At 52.2% G+C, this 18,924-nt stretch overlaps 9 protein-coding genes across 9 annotated transcripts; 4 read left to right on the plus strand and 5 right to left on the minus strand.

Moving 5' to 3' along the window:
* Nucleotides 1-8: 8 nt before the first annotated feature.
* Nucleotides 9-2,275, minus strand: P153DRAFT_370143 (alkaline phosphatase family protein-like protein). The gene is made up of 3 exons (XM_033668968.1): nucleotides 2,180-2,275; nucleotides 2,107-2,118; nucleotides 9-2,037 (listed from the first exon to the last, which is right to left on the minus strand). Exons 1-3 carry the CDS (start codon nucleotides 2,255-2,257, stop codon nucleotides 286-288), a joined length of 1,842 nt encoding a protein of 613 aa, XP_033519879.1. The 5' UTR covers nucleotides 2,258-2,275; the 3' UTR covers nucleotides 9-285.
* A 173-nt stretch (nucleotides 2,276-2,448) lies between these two features.
* P153DRAFT_434530 (uncharacterized protein) lies at nucleotides 2,449-4,325 on the minus strand. The gene is made up of 5 exons (XM_033673088.1): nucleotides 3,794-4,325; nucleotides 3,722-3,741; nucleotides 3,569-3,673; nucleotides 3,122-3,510; nucleotides 2,449-3,071 (listed from the first exon to the last, which is right to left on the minus strand). Exons 1-5 carry the CDS (start codon nucleotides 4,023-4,025, stop codon nucleotides 2,567-2,569), a joined length of 1,251 nt encoding a protein of 416 aa, XP_033519880.1. The 5' UTR covers nucleotides 4,026-4,325; the 3' UTR covers nucleotides 2,449-2,566.
* Nucleotides 4,326-4,782: 457 nt separating this feature from the next.
* Nucleotides 4,783-5,814, plus strand: P153DRAFT_324846 (alpha-acetolactate decarboxylase). The gene is made up of 2 exons (XM_033665252.1): nucleotides 4,783-5,020; nucleotides 5,074-5,814. The coding sequence occupies exons 1-2, from the start codon at nucleotides 4,982-4,984 to the stop codon at nucleotides 5,674-5,676; spliced, it is 642 nt and encodes a 213-aa protein (XP_033519881.1). The 5' UTR covers nucleotides 4,783-4,981; the 3' UTR covers nucleotides 5,677-5,814.
* Nucleotides 5,815-6,768: 954 nt separating this feature from the next.
* P153DRAFT_370146 (uncharacterized protein) lies at nucleotides 6,769-7,862 on the plus strand. Its single transcript, XM_033668969.1, has 2 exons — nucleotides 6,769-7,325; nucleotides 7,380-7,862. Exons 1-2 carry the CDS (start codon nucleotides 6,996-6,998, stop codon nucleotides 7,752-7,754), a joined length of 705 nt encoding a protein of 234 aa, XP_033519882.1. The 5' UTR covers nucleotides 6,769-6,995; the 3' UTR covers nucleotides 7,755-7,862.
* A 279-nt stretch (nucleotides 7,863-8,141) lies between these two features.
* Nucleotides 8,142-11,982, plus strand: P153DRAFT_370147 (insulin-degrading enzyme). Its single transcript, XM_033668970.1, has 2 exons — nucleotides 8,142-11,212; nucleotides 11,274-11,982. Exons 1-2 carry the CDS (start codon nucleotides 8,467-8,469, stop codon nucleotides 11,792-11,794), a joined length of 3,267 nt encoding a protein of 1,088 aa, XP_033519883.1. The 5' UTR covers nucleotides 8,142-8,466; the 3' UTR covers nucleotides 11,795-11,982.
* On the minus strand, nucleotides 11,873-13,222 carry P153DRAFT_370148 (uncharacterized protein). Its single transcript, XM_033668971.1, has one exon. The coding sequence runs from the start codon at nucleotides 12,988-12,990 to the stop codon at nucleotides 12,091-12,093; it is 900 nt and encodes a 299-aa protein (XP_033519884.1). The 5' UTR covers nucleotides 12,991-13,222; the 3' UTR covers nucleotides 11,873-12,090.
* A 185-nt stretch (nucleotides 13,223-13,407) lies between these two features.
* Nucleotides 13,408-16,021, plus strand: P153DRAFT_324855 (uncharacterized protein; the record flags this gene model as incomplete). Its single annotated transcript, XM_033665253.1, has 3 exons — nucleotides 13,408-14,040; nucleotides 14,272-14,676; nucleotides 14,914-16,021. The coding sequence occupies 3 exons, from the start codon at nucleotides 13,408-13,410 to the stop codon at nucleotides 15,658-15,660; spliced, it is 1,785 nt and encodes a 594-aa protein (XP_033519885.1). The 3' UTR covers nucleotides 15,661-16,021.
* P153DRAFT_370150 (UPF0047-domain-containing protein) lies at nucleotides 15,912-17,087 on the minus strand. The gene is made up of 3 exons (XM_033668972.1): nucleotides 16,838-17,087; nucleotides 16,468-16,741; nucleotides 15,912-16,412 (listed from the first exon to the last, which is right to left on the minus strand). The coding sequence occupies exons 1-3, from the start codon at nucleotides 17,050-17,052 to the stop codon at nucleotides 16,254-16,256; spliced, it is 648 nt and encodes a 215-aa protein (XP_033519886.1). The 5' UTR covers nucleotides 17,053-17,087; the 3' UTR covers nucleotides 15,912-16,253.
* A 402-nt stretch (nucleotides 17,088-17,489) lies between these two features.
* P153DRAFT_370152 (NADH-ubiquinone oxidoreductase) lies at nucleotides 17,490-18,583 on the minus strand. The gene is made up of 3 exons (XM_033668973.1): nucleotides 18,202-18,583; nucleotides 17,922-18,089; nucleotides 17,490-17,837 (listed from the first exon to the last, which is right to left on the minus strand). The coding sequence occupies exons 1-3, from the start codon at nucleotides 18,532-18,534 to the stop codon at nucleotides 17,703-17,705; spliced, it is 636 nt and encodes a 211-aa protein (XP_033519887.1). The 5' UTR covers nucleotides 18,535-18,583; the 3' UTR covers nucleotides 17,490-17,702.
* Between the last annotated feature and the right edge of the window lie 341 nt (nucleotides 18,584-18,924).

Below are 18,924 nucleotides of genomic sequence, written 5' to 3' on the forward strand. Positions count from 1 at the left end.
GGAATGTGTAGCTTTGTCAAAGTACAATGGAGTCATACAGCACATTTCAAACACTGCATGATTCAAACTTGACAAGTCCTCTGCAAGTCCTGCCATTCCATTCTGTTGTGAATAGATTCTTTCTGTCCGGTGACAATTCCTCAAACGCTAGATATTCCCATGGTCGGGTTGCAGCAGCCGTGCAAACTACCCACTTACTCCTGATATATCCCGTGCGCCACCCTAAAGCAATTTCTCGTCTTGTTAAGCACCTGATTTCAATCTGATTCCTGCCGTGAATACACTCTATCCCCAAACGGCATCCCTCGCTCTTTGACTGCCTTCCCTCACGGGTGGCGTAGAGATGACGTGCGTCCACACCTCTCTCCCATCAACAAACAGCCGGTAATTCAGAAAACTCTGCTCGCCATGCTGCGGGGTCGTTACCTCCACAGCGCCAAATTTGCTGTTCCCATCAGGCAAGTACTTGATGCACACATCCTCGTCATCAATCTCCTTGTACGTCCTCACCGGTAGGTAAAACATGCTCAACGGGCTCGTGCTGAACTCATGCACCGTCGCGCTTACCGGCCATTTGGAGTTTTTGGGCGGCGGGAACGCGGTAGCGGCAAACTCGTGGCGATCTCCACTAAGGAGAACAACGCCAATATCCGACGATGACGAAAGGTCCCAGCTAGCTTCGAGGATCCTACGGCGCTCGTGTAGGTAACCGCCCCATGTGTCTTCAGAGCCAAATTGCCAGTTCTTGGTGAAGGGGATGCCGGTTACAATAATCTTCCAATGTACACCCTGCGGCGGCGTTTTGTGAATCCACGCCAGCAGATCCGAGAGCTGTTGTTCACCAAGCATCGTCTTCGATTCGTCGTTGGGGTCACTTGTCTCAGGACTGCGGTAGCGCCTCGTGTCAAGGAGGAAGAAATCGGCTGGACCTTGCGTAAAGGAGAAGTAGGTGTGGCCTTTGCGGTGTGGAGGTGGATTGGGGGCTGCGTTGTAGTGGTGGAAGGCATCGTAGGCGGGAACAGCGACACCGGTCATATTCCCACTCCAGTCGTTCTGGATCTCGTGGTCGTCGATGACATGGATCCAGGGCAAATTGTTGCTGACCGCGGGCCAGGACGGCGATGAGTAAACTTGGCGATACTCACGTCTGTACGTCTCCGCATCTTTTCCTTGGCGGTGTGGAACGTCTACGTAGATGAAGTCGCCGAGGAAAAGCATAAAGTAAGGCTTGAGCTCAGGTAACCATTTGGCTAGATGCTTCATGCCGGGGAACTCGAGTGGGTGTTGAAAGGGCGTGTAAGGCACGCGTGGCTTGATGCAGCTCGAGTGCACAAACGTGTATTTGTTCTCCTTGAGCAGAGACAAGCGTCCGGGCCGCGGCGCAGTCGTGAAGGTACCCGTCTTGTTTCCGCTAGACGTCTCGATGACATATTCGTACGGCGTGTCAGAACGCAGACGGTCGAGGCTCATGACAGTGGTGAAGTCGGTCTCACGTGTCAACCACTCATCCGGCTGGCTTGCATGCAGTGTTGTGTGCATCCAGGAGCGATCCGGCTCGTCGAGCGACCTGTAGAGGACCTTGACGTCGAAGGCATATGGCTCTCTCACCAGGATGTTCGCGCTGTGGTCCGACACGTACCCGACGCGTCCGAACGACGCGTCGTGGCACGGGTGGAGAAGCGGAGCGCGGTAGACGACGTCGAGCGTCATGGCCAGCAAAGCCATGTTGATGCCGAACGTGACCCAGCTCCAGAAGGCTGATGAGGGGCTCGGAAGTCCGGTCAGCAGCGTCCTCAAGATCTTGGGCTCGCGCTCCTCGTAGAGTACCGTCTCCTGCACATCCAGCTCTTCCAGCGGCCCATCCTCGGCGCCGTCGATGAGCTCTACCTCCTCGCTGTCATCGTCACGCGACACGGTTTCCTTTACAATGATGTCGAGTTCGTCAGATATGACCTGGTACTGGGCCGTGTCCTGGAAGCTGCTGAAGAAGGAGGGGATGTAGATGAGCGCCAGTGCTGCTGCAAGCGGCGGAACGGCCTGAGTTTCCCGATGTTTAGTACATGTGACGTGCTAGATGGCGCGTTCGAGGCGCGTTCATCTGCTTACCGTGGTAGGAATCTACAGTCATGCGAGGTCAGTTGGTTGAACAGGCTGGACATGGCACAGTGGGCGTGCTTACCCATCTCAGAAACACATAGATGCTCCCTCGCAATACGAGCGAGCTGATTAGCGTGACAATGTCGCTTGCAGATGGCATGACTGCTGACTATTGACCATATCTTGGCCGTCGTGGTGTTGTTAGATGCGGAAACGCGCGGTTCTTGAGCTCTGGTCGCCCTGACATCATTCCGACGCTAAGACAATCACTTTGAAGACCACAGTGTTTCTTCAGACCTGTGTGCAAATTACATCTCCAAAGAATGCACTCCAGACTTATGAAATACATGTCTTCATTCGATGCTACAAAATGACAGGCTTCCCCCAGGATGCACGCAAACAAACAAATTTCCTCCGAAGCTTTTTGACCTTGATAAACTACCTGACTGTAATGTCTTCCGCTCTATGTTCAGTGAAACGACCGCGGTATCTGACTAGCAGCGTTCCCGTCCAAGCTTGTTGATTCCTCTGTTCTAATGGTCAGGTCCACACTACCCGTCTTTGTCTCGACGTGCTTTTGCTCTTCAACATCCCCCGAATCGCACAAGGCAATCTCATCCAAGCGAAACTCAGTCCCCATAAAGCTTTCCTCACGCGCATACCTCGATCTCAACTCGCTCTCAGTAGGCCTAATCTTCTTCGCACGTTCTGATCGTTTGCCTCCGATCGTTTCTTCAGATGCTCTGACGTATGTCAGTTCTTTGGGTGCTTGGCACAAGCCCTTTACGTGCAGGAAGAAGCGCGGAAATGTTGGGAAGCAGCCGCAGAGTATGACTGCCGCAGCTTCAATACCGCCCCAGGAGATCAAGTAGTTGGCAACAAACGCTCCTGTGGGGTACGTATTCCATGACGTATCGACGGTGAGCTCGCCTTTAATCGACTGCCAGAGACGCAAAGCACTGGCAACTACAGCACTAATTCACGTCAACATGTCGACCACAAGCTGCGACTTGGAAATACTCACAGCACACCCATACCGAACACAGCTGCAACAGCAACCATCTTACTGTTATCCAGGTGGCGCAATTTCAGCACCTCGACCAAGGGTAGAAGCCAGATGCCAAGATCGGAGATGAGATTGAAGACGCCTGAAAGCGTTCCTGTGTATTGACGCAAGCACTTTCCAGACCCGTATGGAGTCCAAAATTTCGAAATAGGATTGCAGCCAAAGATGACAAGGAAGATGACGGAGCTGTATGAGATGGCGTTGACGACGATGAGGCACCAGGACGCCCAGTAGGTGAAATTTCTCTCCATGAGCGTGACGAGAAAGATGCGTTTGATCTGGAACAATATTGCGAGCTTGGCGAACATGATAATGGGGCCGTATACACACATGGCGGCGTATACGTACTAATTCTGTTAGTTTTGCGCCTCAAACATGGGACACCAACTTCATAACGTTGCTCACCTTCAATGCTGTGGCTGTTTTGACAAGATCCATCTTCCAATCATGATTGCTGATGTTGTAAGTGTACGCCTTCAGTGACAATCCGGCGTAGACTATGAGGAGTGCCTTGTGGCTATCAGTTCAATACTGTCAGTAAGCTATCTGTTATCTTACCGTTGAGATGACAAGAAAATCTAGGAGAAATGTAAGCCAGCGCGCGGTTCTACCGATCAATGCGTCACTTACAATCCTCGGTCCAGAGTAGCCGTCTTTTCAGTATACAGGACCTGGTATATATACGCACAAGTAGTGCGGGGAGTACCAGACCCAGACATACTACTGCTGTCGCAATTGCATGTCCACCGTTCACATCAGCATAAGAAGGCAGTTCTCCAGAGTTCTCTCGCGGAAGTAGTCCTGGGCAAGTATCAATTATCGCGTGGATGAACGCTCCCGAGCAACGTGTTGTGGAGGGCATGTCAGTACATCGAACTTGAATGAGAGCCCCATCTTAGCCATGGTACACTGGCTTCATATGTTCAAGCTAGGAGCTTCTAAGTCTGTACTGTCAACCATGTTCTTATTCAGATCCGTTTTGGGAATTGTTCCATCGGTAGTGGGAGGCACAGTTAGCGGCTGATCATGTCGGCCGTGAGTGGATTTGGATTTCATGTCGTGCGTTGGTCCCTGCGTATAGGAACAAGATTTACCGTTGCATAGAAACGAATGTATGGTTTTGTTCTTTATGTGCGATTTGTCCACTGTGTGACCCAGTCTGGGAGTAAGTTTGAAGACGACTCTTGGTGGACAATCGGGAATAACGACGCTTCAAACAAGGCACTAGACAATTTTTGGTAACAGCAAGTTATTCTCTGCGGGTTCTCTCATATGTTACACGAGTCAGAGCAATTGTGCAACGATCTGTGGCGTACAGCAACTGAGATCTATCAAGATTGCGCGCAGTCAACTTCCAGTTGCTGTCAATCGGTTACACTCGTGAACTCTCGCGCTAAATCCTTTTGCGCATCTAGATCTACGCTTGCTTTTACCTGCCGGAATGAGCACAAAGCAGCGAGCAAGTGCGTTACTTGTCAAAGGATCGAGGTCATCCGCTAAGGCATAAACAGAACTGCCCCCCATTGGCTCGATCCTCGGAAGTCATCTGCGTGAGCCGCGGTGCCGCCTCGCCTCGCCGCGCGGCAATCGCTTCTCGGATTGCTACCGCAGTTGTCACTGACACGATCTTGCTATGGACATCTTGCGTTGTGTGGAGAACGACCGGAGGGTTCGAAGTCGTGATGCGGACATATGGCGAGTCGGCTCGGCTCTCCTCTCACCCCGCGCCTCTTAGAGGGCTGCACGCAAGTCTAAAGGCTATCTAATCTCTTCCACCCGCGCTCGCTCAGGAAGGATATCAAAAGACCCACTATAAGCATGGTGGCCTCAATACCAAATGACATCTTTCAGTTCTCAGTAAGTTCTGGCTGCCCTTGATTGCAACACACAGTAGATGCTGAATGAACTGGACTCACTCAGCCCTCGCTGCCGGCTTCAATACGGGCCAGCCGCGAACTTCCGACTTAACCTCGCACGGGACCGATGGCGTCGGCGTCTACGAGGATGGAAGCCTCTTGATGTTGAGGGACGGGGATGCGTACGCTATCGCCAAAGACGGCACCGCGAATGTTGCGCCCATGAATGCCCGCCTCCCATTTGCCATGGTTACCACGTTTGCGCCCAGCCATCGCATGGCAATTCCCGAGATTGACATGGATGCTCTTGACGACCTCGCCACATCAAGTTCTTTGTTCCAGGAAATTCACATGCAAAGCGTCAACACGCTGATGCCATTCAAAATCACGGGGAAGTTCAAGTCCATCGATTATTTGGACGGCACGTCTGGATCTGCTATTGTTCATGGCGTCATCTTTGGCTTCGTCGTTCCAAAATGGATGAAAGCTATAAGTGGGCCGCGAATTCATGCTCACTTCTTGGATATGCATGGCAAGATGGGTGGGAAAGTCGTAGATTTTGATACGACTGAAGACGCAACATTGTGCTTCGCAAGGTGTGGGCGGTTTCATTTGGGATTTCCGCAAGGTGGAGAATGGGAAGAGGTACGATTATAAGAAGAGGTGTTGAGACTGAACAAAATCTTTTTCTTTTCTGCTGCAACATGTGAATGAGCAGCGAGCGATCGTAGGTCTGGACAGAATTCGCTCGACGTACAAACAAACTTGAACCAGCATAATCAAACAAACTTTGCCATTCTTTTCCCATTCGATCCCCAGAGTTGAAGCACAAAACAACCAATTACAGATCAAATCCTTTCTTCGCCATACAAATCGCATACAGATCCCGTCCTTATGATCGCTCCTTATTTCGATTTGATTACATCCATAAATCCTCGCCGTCAACATCTACTATTCATTTGTGACATGTGAAACAGCCTCCACAACTTGTCTCGTTCTTTGTTCACCTTGCAATTCTGTTCACAGCCTGTCTTTTTTGTTGCGGCGTAAGGTGCTGTCGGCCCATGAGCAGCCGACTGCTTCTGGTTTCTCTTTGCCGTATTCGCCTTATACGCGTATAGTAGTTCTTATATTTCTGAGGAGCACAGTCGGCGACGTGCTCACTGCTGCTGCAGTTTCTACTGCGAAGAGCACCAAGATCATGAAAGCATACCCCTCTGATTTAGGACGATACTGCACAAGCAACGCTTCTCTGATTACTAGATACGACTGTGAAGAGACGTATCTGGGAAGTATTGTACGAAACGCGCGGTATATTCCATCACCACGGCCTCTTCACGGTAGCTTTTGCTGACCAGCCGAGATCATGGGGAGGGATAACGGACATCGATGATCTATGGACAATATCTGGCGTACCACGTAGAGTGCGACAATGCTCACTTTTGTTGTGTCTTCGCACAACAGGTCAGCGAAACATTACTTCTGCAACTGCCAACTAAATCGACGCATGGCCTTATACTTGGAGCATTAGTAGTGCATAGAAGGTTGCTAGTCTCATAGCAGAGGAAAGAGACCGCTCAACAATCTTCAACATTACCATCCTCAGCGTCTGTGATTTCTCGACTTCAGCTGCTTTCGCACCCAGAAGATGTTAGCAGTTGGTGACGCAAGTAGTCGCGCTAATTTAGCGTGTAGTCGGTCAAAAGTTTGGAGATCGCCGTTTTATTCGCGAGTTCGCCAATCCACGCGAAGCAAACCCAACAACACTGCCCTGCCGGCTCACTTGGTTAAATCAACTCCATAAAAAACCTCAAGTCGTTCTCCAAAATGCCGTCAGACACGTCAAAAACAATGTCCAGCCGTCTGATGACGATGAAGGTATATACTCACACCCCTCCTGCGCTGAGGAATAATTGACAATCGCACAGTTTATGCAACGCTCAGCCGCGAAATCTGTAGCGAAGCCATCACCATCGATGCCAAATGGACCACCCTCGAAGAAGGCGCGTCTTTCACACAATGGCGCATCCGCACCTGGCACACCAGATCACGAGATCCTACAATCAGCGCTGGTAGCAGAGGAGAAGAAGCGGCAGGAAGCACTCGACAAGGCCGCGCAGTACACAGGCGAGACAAAGTGGGTGTTGAGCTTCAAGGATCCGCTAGAGGGGAAGCGTCAAGAGGCGATGCAAGTCAGACAAGCGGGGTTTGCGGAGATAGACGCGGAGGATAGCTCCGAGGAAGAGGAGGAAGAGGAGGTACGGCCAGTCAGGAAGCAGTACGGTGGGGGTGTGAAGAAGAAGGAGGTGAGCTTGATCAAACGCCTCGAGCTGGGGGTCCGGAGTGCTAACATGGTCTAGAAACCGGTCGCTTTTGAAACAGCAGAAGGCTCAGAGGGTGAGACGGAATCGTCGTCTGGCGAGTACGACTCGGACGACCCTGCGGCAGAGCTCATACGGGAGACCAAACGCGAAGTCAACGCGCAGCGACGCGAAGCCAAAGCACGAGCAAGTCTAGGCGACGGCTCACCAAGAGGGCCACCGCGGCAGCTCGACGAGGACATGGACCTTGGCGGGCTGACTACTCTGTCGGGAGGTCGCAGGCCGGGCGGGGGTAATAGCAGCCAAGTAGAGTGTTTCAAGTGCGGGCAGAAAGGACATATGAGGGACAACTGCCCCAAGGGCGGGGCACCTCGTGGTTCGGCTGGGCGGGGGAGGGGCAGAGGCCGAAGGTAGGGACGGAAGCCCAGGGGGAGAGGCAGAGGCCAAGGGTCGGGACATTGGTGTCGTGTATTGTTAGGTTTGCGCGTTTTATGAGATACCCAGCGAGTGTTGCATTTTGTCCAGGACGGTGATGCTGAATTGGCAATTCTATGCTTGCCCAACAACATATGCTCATGCTCATGCTCCATGATGACGAAGATGCGTCTTTTGTGCATGCCACTTACGATGCCACGTGGAGTGCTTCAGGCACCATGATGGCCCGCGGCGACCATGTGAGATGATAGGTCGGATGATGGTGGTAGCGATCCAATGTACGGGGCTGAGTACCGGGGCGGCGCATGACGCTTACTCTCACAGTCTGCAGCTTCAGCCAGTGCTGCGTCTCGACAACTACTTCACCGCCCTTTGTGTGTCGCAGCTGCCCCAGTTTGCGCAATTGCTCATAGGAGAATAGTCATCGCCACGCGACTTGACACGGTGCCAGGCTAATCAACGTTGGTTGACCCCGCTGGCAGTGCTGTGAATGCTCTCTCTCACAAGCACGCGATTGTTGCTGGTACCACGACAACAAAACATCTTCCCCACTCTGCGCTCGGTTGCGCGGTACTCGCTGCGACATCGCTGTACACATAGACGGCTCTTGCCCCAGACTTCCACCACCACCACCACCCCTCGCCTCGCCAGACACATCGTGTCGTCGACAAGGACAACACACGGCGGCAACATGGCAGAAGAGCTGGGAAGGAGCGTCGGCGCGCGGCAGCGAATCGAGCATCTGGAGAGGCCACAGCTCGACGACCGCGCGTACCGCATCATCACGCTGCAGAACCAGCTCGAGGTGCTGCTGATACACGAGGCGGGCACCGACAAGGCCAGCGCCGCCCTGGACGTCAATGTGGGCAGCTTCAGCGACGCCGAGGACATGCCAGGCATCGCGCATGCCGTCGAGCACCTGTTGTTCATGGGCACTGAAAAGTACCCCCAAGAGAATGCCTACAACCAGTATCTGGCCAAGCACGGCGGCCACTCGAATGCCTTCACCGCCGCCACCGACACAAACTACTACTTCGAGCTCTCCTACCCGTCCTCGACATCGACAGGTGGCAAGGCTGCGACACCAGATACCCCGCAAGCGAGCCCGCAGGACCTGAAAGACGAGTCGCCGCTGTGGGGAGGACTGGACCGCTTCGGCCAGTTCTTCATTGCCCCGTTGTTTCTTGACAACGTGCTCGACCGCGAGCTAAAGGCCGTCGATTCAGAGAACAAGAAGAACCTCCAAAACGACACATGGCGGCTGCATCAGCTCAACAAGGCCTTGGCCAATCCCGAGCACCCCTATTGCCACTTCTCGACAGGAAGCTGGAAGACGCTGCACGACGACCCCCTCGCGCGAGGCGTGAAGATACGGGACGAGTTCATCAACTTCCACTCGACGCACTATTCGGCGAACAAGATGAAGTTGGTCGTTCTGGGCCGCGAGAGCTTAGATACCCTGGAAGAATGGGTCGAGGAGATCTTCGACAAGATACCAAACAAAGACCTGCCTCGCAGTCGCTGGGACATGCCCGTCTACACCGAGAACGAGCTGCTCACCCAGACTTTCGCCAAGCCCGTACTCGAAACGAGGTCGTTAGAGCTACAATTCTTATACCGCGACGAGGAGGAGTTTTACGAGTCGCATCCGTCAAGGTATCTCAGCCACTTGGTCGGCCACGAAGGTCCAGGCAGCATCCTTGCCCACCTCAAGGCCAAGGGTTGGGGTAACAGTCTTGGGGCGGGTGGCTCCACACTCTGTCCTGGCTCAGGCCTGTTCCAAGTCAACGTGAAGCTGACCGAGGAGGGGTTGAAAAACTACCAAGAGGTCGCCAAGATCATCTTTCAATACATCGGCATGATCCGCGATCAGCCACCTCAGAAATGGGTAGTCGACGAGCAGATGCAGATGAGCGAGGTTGATTTCAGGTTTAAGCAGAAAAGTCCTCCCAGTGGAACAGCAAGCTCCCTTGCGGGCGTCATGCAGAAACCCTATGACCGCACAATGTTGCTGAGCGGGCCAGCTGTTATTCGCAAGTTCGACGCAGATCGGATCAGTGAAGCCATGGAATTCTTGCGACCGGATAACTTCCGTATGGTGGTTGTCAGTCAGGAGTTTCCTGGTGGATGGGATAGAAAAGAGAAATGGTATGGCACAGAACACAAGGTCGAAAAGCTATCCAAAGATTTCCTCGACGAGATTAAACAGGCATTCGAGAGCAAGAGCAGGCCAGCAGAGTTACATTTCCCGCACAAGAACGAATTCATTCCAACTCGTTTAGACGTGGAGAAGAAGGAGGTAGAGGTACCGTCAAAAGAGCCAAAACTCATCAGGAATGACGAGAACGTACGCATCTGGTGGAAAAAGGATGATCAGTACTGGGTCCCCAAAGCCAATGTGCACATCTACCTGAAGACACCCATAACAAATGCCACGGCGCGTGTTGTGCTCATGTGCACTTTGTATCGCGATCTTGTCAACGACGCCCTAGTCGAGTACTCATACGACGCCGATATCTCTGGCTTAGGCTATGATTTCACAAACCATCTCAACGGCTTATCAGTCACCATCAGCGGATACAATGACAAACTCCACGTCTTGTTAGAAAAGGTTCTCTTACAGGCACGAGATCTCGAGATTCGCCCAGACCGCTTCAAGATCGTCCATGACAGGATGCTGCGCTCTTTACGTAATTCGGACTACTTACAACCGTATCACCAAGTTGGATCCTACACACGAACTTTCAAGAGCGAGAAAGCTTTCATGAACGAGGATCTTCTAAAAGAATTAGATGGTGTCACCGCGCAAGACGTGCAAGAATTCTACCCCCAGATTCTCGCCCAATGCCAGCTCGAAGTCCTTGCACATGGTAACTTGTACAAGGAGGAGGCGTTGAAGCTTACAGACCTTGCAGAACGCACGTTGAAACCCAAGAAGCTTCCTGCATCCCAGCTGACCATCAAACGAAACCTGGTGTGGCCATCAGGTAGCAACTTCATCTACGAAAAGCAGCTTAAGGATCCAGCTAATGTGAACCACTGCATCGAGTACAGCGTGTATGCTGGTGATCGCTACGATAAGGTGTTGCGCGCCAAACTCATGCTCATCGGGCAGATGACGGACGAACCGTGCTTCAACCAGCTGAGGACAAAGGAACAGCTCGGCTATGTAGTTTTCTCCGGCTACCAATTCCAGGATACTTGGGCCGGGTACCGCATCTTGATTCAGAGTGAAAAGGACTGTCGATACCTCGAGGGCCGGATTGAGAACTTCTTGACTTCGTTTGAGAAACAGCTTGAAGAGATGAGTGACGAAGACTTCCAGGGTCACAAGAAGGCGATTATCAACAAGAGGATAGCGAAGCTGAAGAACCTTGGGCAAGAGGACGCGAGGTTCTGGAGTCATATTTACAGTGATTCATATGATTTCTTGCAAGGTACGCTTGGTCGCGCCCAATTTAATGGTTCGGATTCGTTGACATGCTAACCGTAAAACAGCGGATGTCGACGCCCAAGCCATCGATCAACTCACCAAAGACAGCGTCGTGGCCTTCTTTGCCCAACACTTTTCTCCTTCGTCTCTCCACCGCGCCAAGCTTTCCGTCCATCTACAGGCGCAATCCAAACCCAAAGAACCCACTCTCGACGAGAGAAAAGAATCCTCTATCAACGCGCTTAATGTCATACTTGCAGAGCATAAAGTTTCGCCCGATACCGACGCTCTCAAGTCCCGCATTGACAATGTATCTTCTGTAGACGCTATTTCAGATACATTGGCGAAATATGTTACTGAAGACCTAAAACTTGAAAAGGAGACCGCAGAAAAGGTCATTGACGAGGCGGAAGCAGCGCTAGGTCTTTCTGATGCGGCTGTATCGCTGGACGCAGATAACAAAGATGGCGTGGTGCCGGTGCTTGTTCATGACGTCCACGCTTGGAAGGCAGAAGTACAAGTCGGCATTGGGGCAAAGCCTGTAAGGAACTTGGAGGACTTTGTTGAGGTTGCAGAAAAACTTTGAGTATGGGCAAATGCCTGTGGTATTGTACCAACATAACTTGGATAGGCGGACAAAGAGGTCAGGCGTAGAGGAACGTAAAGGTAGATAGAAAAGAGCGGATCAACCTCGTTTAAACGTTTGGCGGTGTCATGTATTAAGAAATCAAGACATATTCTGACAAATTGTCTCTCACTAGAGCTTTTCTGTCATGTTGCTTCCAATAACCACTGTTCTTACAGTTGCCCAAATATCTCAACACAATCCACGCCTTCATCCGCAACCTTACCACCCATTCTTGCGTTAATATACTCACTGTTTTATTTCGGACGGTCAAACTCGTCACTCCTCACTAACCCCACCGGCACACCGAAACACCATGCCCGCGGGAAGCCCATACCCCATCGTGCCATAAGCGCGCGCATCTCCTCCTCTGTTCCCGGTACAACATTGATGAATATACGATCCACATCACACTTTGGTTCAGAGTGTACGGCGCCCTTTTGGTCACCGAGGCGGAAGAAAGCCACTTCGCCGTACTTGTGCGACTCAACATCTTCACCCGTAAAGTCCTTTGCGAGGGTTTGGCGGATGACATCGCCTGTGTCGGCGCATCCCAGGCAGCGGACCGATGTACATGGGTGTTCCCGGGATTTCTTTTGATGGCTTTTCACCCGGCGTAGGTGTGGTAGGGCGGTGGGAGAGGGGAGAAAGAGTGTTGATGGGCCGAGTAGCGTGGTGCATACTTTCCAACGAGCCTCGCTCTTTTCTCTTCTGCTCTTCTTCTCTTGCACCCGGTCCCCGTCTATCGAGCCGGTGGGGGCGAAGAAATCGTCATCTACGTGCCATCGAGGCTTATCATACTCGGTAGTCGGTTTCGTGGCGCGGACTGTAAGCCAGTAGTGGTGTACTCCGGCTTCTGAGAGAAAAGTGCGGAGGAAAGTGAGCAGAGGTAGGAGGCGGGAAAAGAAGGCCGATGGGGATGAGACTGTTGTCGTGGTCCAGGTGTGGAGAGAGGGTGGAAGAGTGATGGAGTTTGGTACGAGAAGGGGGCCGCAGTAGGTCCATGTCGACGTGTTTTGGAGCGTTAGGGATGATTCTGCTTGCGGTTGTGTGGAAGGTAGGATCTTTGCCAAGCTCCTCTGAGGTGTATCTGGGGGAGAGGAGTTGGAGAGGTAAGGAAGAAATTCATATGAGCCATACTGAGAGAGTAGATCCATCTCCAAGTACAGCAGAGATCTCCGTGATGAGTTCTGAAAGACAAACTGACAATGTCTGGGACATAGATGCTACCTCGAGATATCTGAAGTTCATTGGTGTCAATCTCCAAATACTTGGTCATGTGTCATGTGGACATCTTCTGCAAAGATGAGCCGACGCAGGAATAGGGCCCCAAAACAGTAGTGAGGCGGCATATTGATTATTGGGATGTCTCAAATTCCAACCCGAGCGCCTTGTTGTGTTAAGTGGTGATGTTGATGTTCAAGGCGTGGACGCGAGCGCGTCACGGCCCGTCGATGTTCCGCCCATCCAACATCCAACGATGGCAGCAACAACAAGAACTCTGACTTCGTTGAAACTTTCGCGCGGCTCTGGTGAATAGGTAGTTGCAAGTGTAGAACGGCGGCAACTTTAACATGTTTCGACAAACCATTTTGCGAGCACGATCGCGTCTTTCACCACCGCAAAGTCGTCGGTATGCAGCACCGACTACGCCTCCACCAAGCACGCAATCCCGTATCGCTCGCATCAACCGCCGCCTCCCCAGATTTCTGCATAAACACACGGCGGCTCTTGCTTCTGCACCCGTCTCCCACATAACATCTTTTCTAATCCTGCACGAAATGACCGCTATAATCCCACTCCTCGGCCTTGCGGCGACGTTCCATTACACGCACTACCTACCGTCATGGTTTGCAGAAGGCGCTTGGGTGCTCAATGGTGTTGAACGGTTCGGGAAGTACTTCAGAAGGAAAGGGTGGATCCGCAGCGGAGAGGCGGAGGAAGCGGAATTCGAAGTGGAGATGAGGAGGAGAGACAGGGCGTGGAATGTGGGCGAAGGGGGCGTGAGACTTGTAGTGGAATTCGCGACGGCGTATGCGATAACAAAAATGTTGTTGCCGATCAGGGTTGTGTTGAGTGTTTGGGGAACGCCGTGGTTTGCCAAGCGGACGGTTGTGCCCTTGATGGGGTGGGCTGGGAAGGTGTTCAATAGGGGGAAGAAGACGCCGGGAGTTCCGGGTGCGGGGACGGGGGCTGTCGAGGGGGGCGTGGTGAAGAGCAAGGGTGGTAGGAAGAGCTGAAGAAGACGAATGTTGTTCTGGTGCAGCCAAGCTGAAATAAATGCGTTTGGGAACGCAGTGGTGAAGATCAGTTCTTTCCTGTCTTTCGTGGCACGTCATTGAGTCACTCGTCCCCACTCACTTTCCATGCTGTTTCTCCATCTACTTCTCCTCTCCAGTCTTGTTGTTTCAGCACACCAACCAATCTGACGGGACAAGATGTGTTTTGGCGGCAGCGAACGGACTTACACTGCTCGGACCCATACTGCTACTGGCAATGGGTACTATCAAGATAGAAGAGGTAATTCGTGCTTCGGTAATGGCAGACAGCAGCAGTATACGACTCGCACGCGTGTCGCCAGCGGGAATCGCTACTATTCAGAACAGACGCAGCGTTCGAGGCATGGAGGTCGCTACTATCCCACGCAGTACTATGCTCAGCGTCCCTGTGGCCGCTACATGAGCGGTGCCATGGCGTACCCAGCTCGCCATTTGCAGCCAATTGGGTATGCACAGCATGGTCAGCACCAGCACGTCGGATCCCCTAGAGACGTCGTGCCTCGTTATGGGGTCGGTCGCTATTTGCCTGGAGTTCGTGCCACGATGCCTAACAGCGCTGTATCGGTGAGTCTGCTCTTTCCCTTCTTATCCAATCACCTGGTCCACGTACCTTCTCTCACTGTACATCGCCCCCACACCTCACTGGCTGGAGTGACATCTCACCACTGCACGCCGTCTCCGATACCTTTCCCACTGCACCAACCCCTGTGCCATCTCCACTCTGCTACCACGCATACCAATCACTACACTCACCACAACACTCTGTGTCTGTCCCCCGATCTCTCCCTTGTCGCGATGGAGGCCTTCCCAAAGCCGCGCCATCAGTACATCTACACGCCTCGCTACGGCCAGCGCGGCTACCTCAGCTATGCCGGCCAGCAGCCAAACGGCGCATACCCCACCGGCGTCGTTCCCAATGGCATGGGCTACGGCGTCGGCATGGGCGTTGGCATGGGCGTCGGTGTCGGTGTCGGTGTCGGCATGGCTGCCGCCTATCCTGGGGTATATCACACCCCCACCTACTCCTCATATCCATACGGCGCCAACTACTACAGCCCAGCCTACACACATGCCTCGTATGGCGGCTATCACAACTACGGCCTGTATGGTTCCATGTATCCGATTGCTAACTTCTACTCTCCTTACCAGAGGCCGTTCTACAATACGGTACCCAACTACGGCTACACTGCTCACGTCTATCCCCCTGGCCCAACCACTACCACAACGACATATCATGTGGCAAACAGTCATGCGCACGTTGCTTCGCCCCCCCAAGTCAGAACCGAGACGAGGCATGCATGCAACCACAGTCAAGGCCCGACGCGCGAGGACATCCAGATGGAGAACCGACGAATCGCAACGGAGCGTGGTGCATACGATGCCCGGAGGATCAAGCCGGCTGATGCGCGTGACGACGACCCGTTCTGGTGCAAGGAGCGCAACGGCGAGTGGCACCTGAGGACCTACTACCAGATCGAGAACGAGTGCTACCCTGGCCGATGGCTCATGGATGCTGAGCTGGGTTTCCTCGTCTTCAACCGTGACTGAGGCTCTCTTCTTTATCTTGACCCTGGACGACACAAACAGTACAGGAACGACAAATGTGCGCACATCTTGGCTCGATAGCAGCGCGACCTGCTCCAGATCTATAATGCTCCGATGATGGAGATCTCTAATTGGCGACTCGAACTCGACTCCTTCAGCATCATCATCTCAGTTCTAGACATATCATTGGCTTCTTTTGATTTGGTCAACTGGTGATATCGACTATCTCACGAACACGGACTTTGTAGTTTTGTGGGCTTTCAATGGATGGGTGTGCAAGGTTACGATGACATGTCTCACTCCGACGGTCTTCCGGTAGTTGGAGTTCAGATTCGGAGACAGCGAACGGATGCGGATGCGGTAGGACTCGACCAGTAGATCAGACTGTCTGCTTTCGAGATGCTAGCTTAGACTATCTCGCCAATGTATACCATGTCCTGCATGTTCATGTACTGCTGTGATGTCGCTTATCGTTATTTGTCCCCCCACTCATCCCACGAACTGGCATATCTTTCGTTGTTACTCGCATATGTCAACCTGATTCTTCAAAGCCTCAACCTTTCATGCACCATAGTCTCCTCGTTCTCCTCACCAAGTCACATCTTCTCGCCCTGAATCGTGGCTACTACCTTCCTCGAATGTTTCATATCCCTAAACTCGAGATACCAAATCCCTTGCCAAGTACCTGTGTTCAATTTGCCATTGGTAATTGGAATCGTTACACTCGCGCCGATCAAGGCGGACTTGACATGCGCCTGTCATTGTTAGTGTGGTTCTCGTCTTCGTTTACTTTTCTCCTCTTAAACGTACAGGCATGTCATCACTCCCCTCAGCATCATGTCGATAAAGACCCTTCTTACTCCCCTTATCCTCAGGTACAATGCGATCTAGCGCCGTGCTCATATCCGCGCGCACATCCTCATCCCAGTTCTCGTTCAAAGACAAAGCACAGGATGTATGTTGGATGAAGAGGTTTAGGAGTCCAGTCTTGTACTGCTTTATCTCGGGGAGTTCCTTCACGATTGTGTCGGTTACGAGGTAGGAGCCACGACTACGCGAGGGCAGCGAGAGGGACTTTTGGAACCTAGCATAACGAATTAGTTTCCTAATATGAGATTGGAGTCTAACTCGAATTGGGCTCTTATGGAAGTTCACGGAAAACGTCTAGAAGGGGTCATACCAAGACATCGTGGAGCCTGAGATACAAGTATTTGGACTTGAGCACCACACGCTGCTGCGGGGCGCTGGAGGAGGGAAGTAGTAGGCTACGAGGGTATTGTAGGGCGCCCAGACAAGGGAAATGAAGGGGCCAGGGAAGAGGGCGAGGAGAAAGAATACGGTAATCAAGAACGGGGTCAGTGTGGATGTCGACGTGTGGCGTTGTTGTGGGGACATATGGGAAAGTTTGAGAGTGTCGATGGACTCGGTGGATGACGTCAGTTTTGGCAAGTGATAACGGGCGGGGTGAGAGGAAGGTTTAAGCGAGTTCGTCATCCAACTCCGACACTCACTTCTATGTTTAACCTGACTATTCTACTACTGAAATATATACATTTTACAGTCAAAGAATCCAAAGCTAGAAAGTAACGTCCAACGCAAAGCCTAAAAGTTCTCACGGTATTTTAGCTTAGAATCCATGCATCTTGGTACACACTCTCAAATGTTAGAATGTTTTCTTGTCATCACTTCATCTTTTGGTGGAACATAACTTCGGTCGCTGCTCATTCTGTTTCTTCGTATTCTTCCTCTCGTGCACAACTACGTCAATTTCTTCATACACGCTGATCAGGGTGGTTTTATCAGAATAAGGTCATCGCGAGTTGATCATTCAGAAGAGCAGCCATTCTTCGTCATTAGCCAAGTTATACTTGGATGTTTCCAGTACTACGCAGATAGCAGAAAAGGGCCGGAAAGCTGTTCAAGACGTGCAACATCATAGAGTAATCGCAATGTTTGAGACTTCGTTTTTACATTGAACACTCACACCTTACTTGCAATACCTATACGCAGTCCCCATCTCTGATGTGGTCTCAGCAATACGTGCTTCACCGTTGCCCGAGGGGCTCGTCTGTAACTCTCTGGGACTCGGGGACTTCGGCTACGTCGCCCGAAGGTGCAAGTGGGTATGAGAGCTCTGATGCAGGGAGGGACTCGAGGTGCGCCCTGTTGTGCTCGTGGGCCTATCTATCATTAGCACTATCCAAGCAACCTGGAAGAGCCTGGTCTCGTCTTCCTTAAGGCAGAGGGACCTGGGGCGAACATACGAATGGGAGACCACAATATGTGCACATGCAGATCTGGGGTTTGTCCACATTGATGAAGATTCTTGGGTGTCCGAGAGGACCGCCTCCTCCATCGCAGGAAACAACACGCTCATTGGTCCAGCGCACGGGTTGCTTGTGAATAAGATCAATGGCAGCGTAAGGACGGGGCTACACATAGCTCTGTCAGCCAACACTCCGGAGCTTGTCTTCACCATGCTATTGAACCCCTGTATAGGCCATATCTCTCCAAATCGATAGCTCCAATGGTACCAAAACTCACCTGATCTTCCATAATACTCTGCTCGAACCTCGGTCCACTCATAGCAACCTCTCGAGGGTTCTGGCTCCTGCTCCAAATGCCCTTGCGGTTGGGCGCCTGCTCCGTCCTCAATTGTTCTCCCTTTTGTACGCTCTCCTGTAGGACCTTGTCGAAGGACCCCTCCGAAGATGTGGGCGTTGCATTGGTTGCAGATACGTTTGGCTTGACATCTCGCGATACCGGGTCGTTGGCGGGCGCTTGGTTTGAGGTGGTCGCGGTCGAAGCATAAGAGGCGCGGAAAAGGGGGGCGGATGTACGCAAGGCGCTGCGTGAACGGAGAACACGGGTCAGCATTGTGGATGTGGTGGCAGCGAATTGCTTTGCTGGGCGTGCAAGGCGGTTTCGGTGTCGTCGTTGGAGCTCACGCCAATACGACAACATCGATTACTAAGCGACCCACATCTCCATCGTGCCTTCTTAGAACACACAACATCGTTCTCGTGAATATCACAGCAGAAATCAGCATATTCGCACGCACGCTCGTAGGCGTTTACGGACGATACGACGACACATTTGCAGCATAAGCAATCTCAACGCACTCGTCGGCTTTTTCGTGACTCGGACAAACATAGATCACAAAAGGAGTTGGGTGTACGCGGGGTCATGAAGCCTGAAGAATGCAACGCTGGTGTCAGTACTCCAAGAAGCTGGTCAGCAAGCACTGGTAGACGTAGTCGATCGATG

The sequence above is a fragment of the Dothidotthia symphoricarpi genome, assembly GCF_010015815.1.
Source record: "Dothidotthia symphoricarpi CBS 119687 unplaced genomic scaffold P153scaffold_20, whole genome shotgun sequence".
Classification (NCBI taxonomy): Eukaryota; Fungi; Ascomycota; class Dothideomycetes; order Pleosporales; family Dothidotthiaceae; genus Dothidotthia; species Dothidotthia symphoricarpi.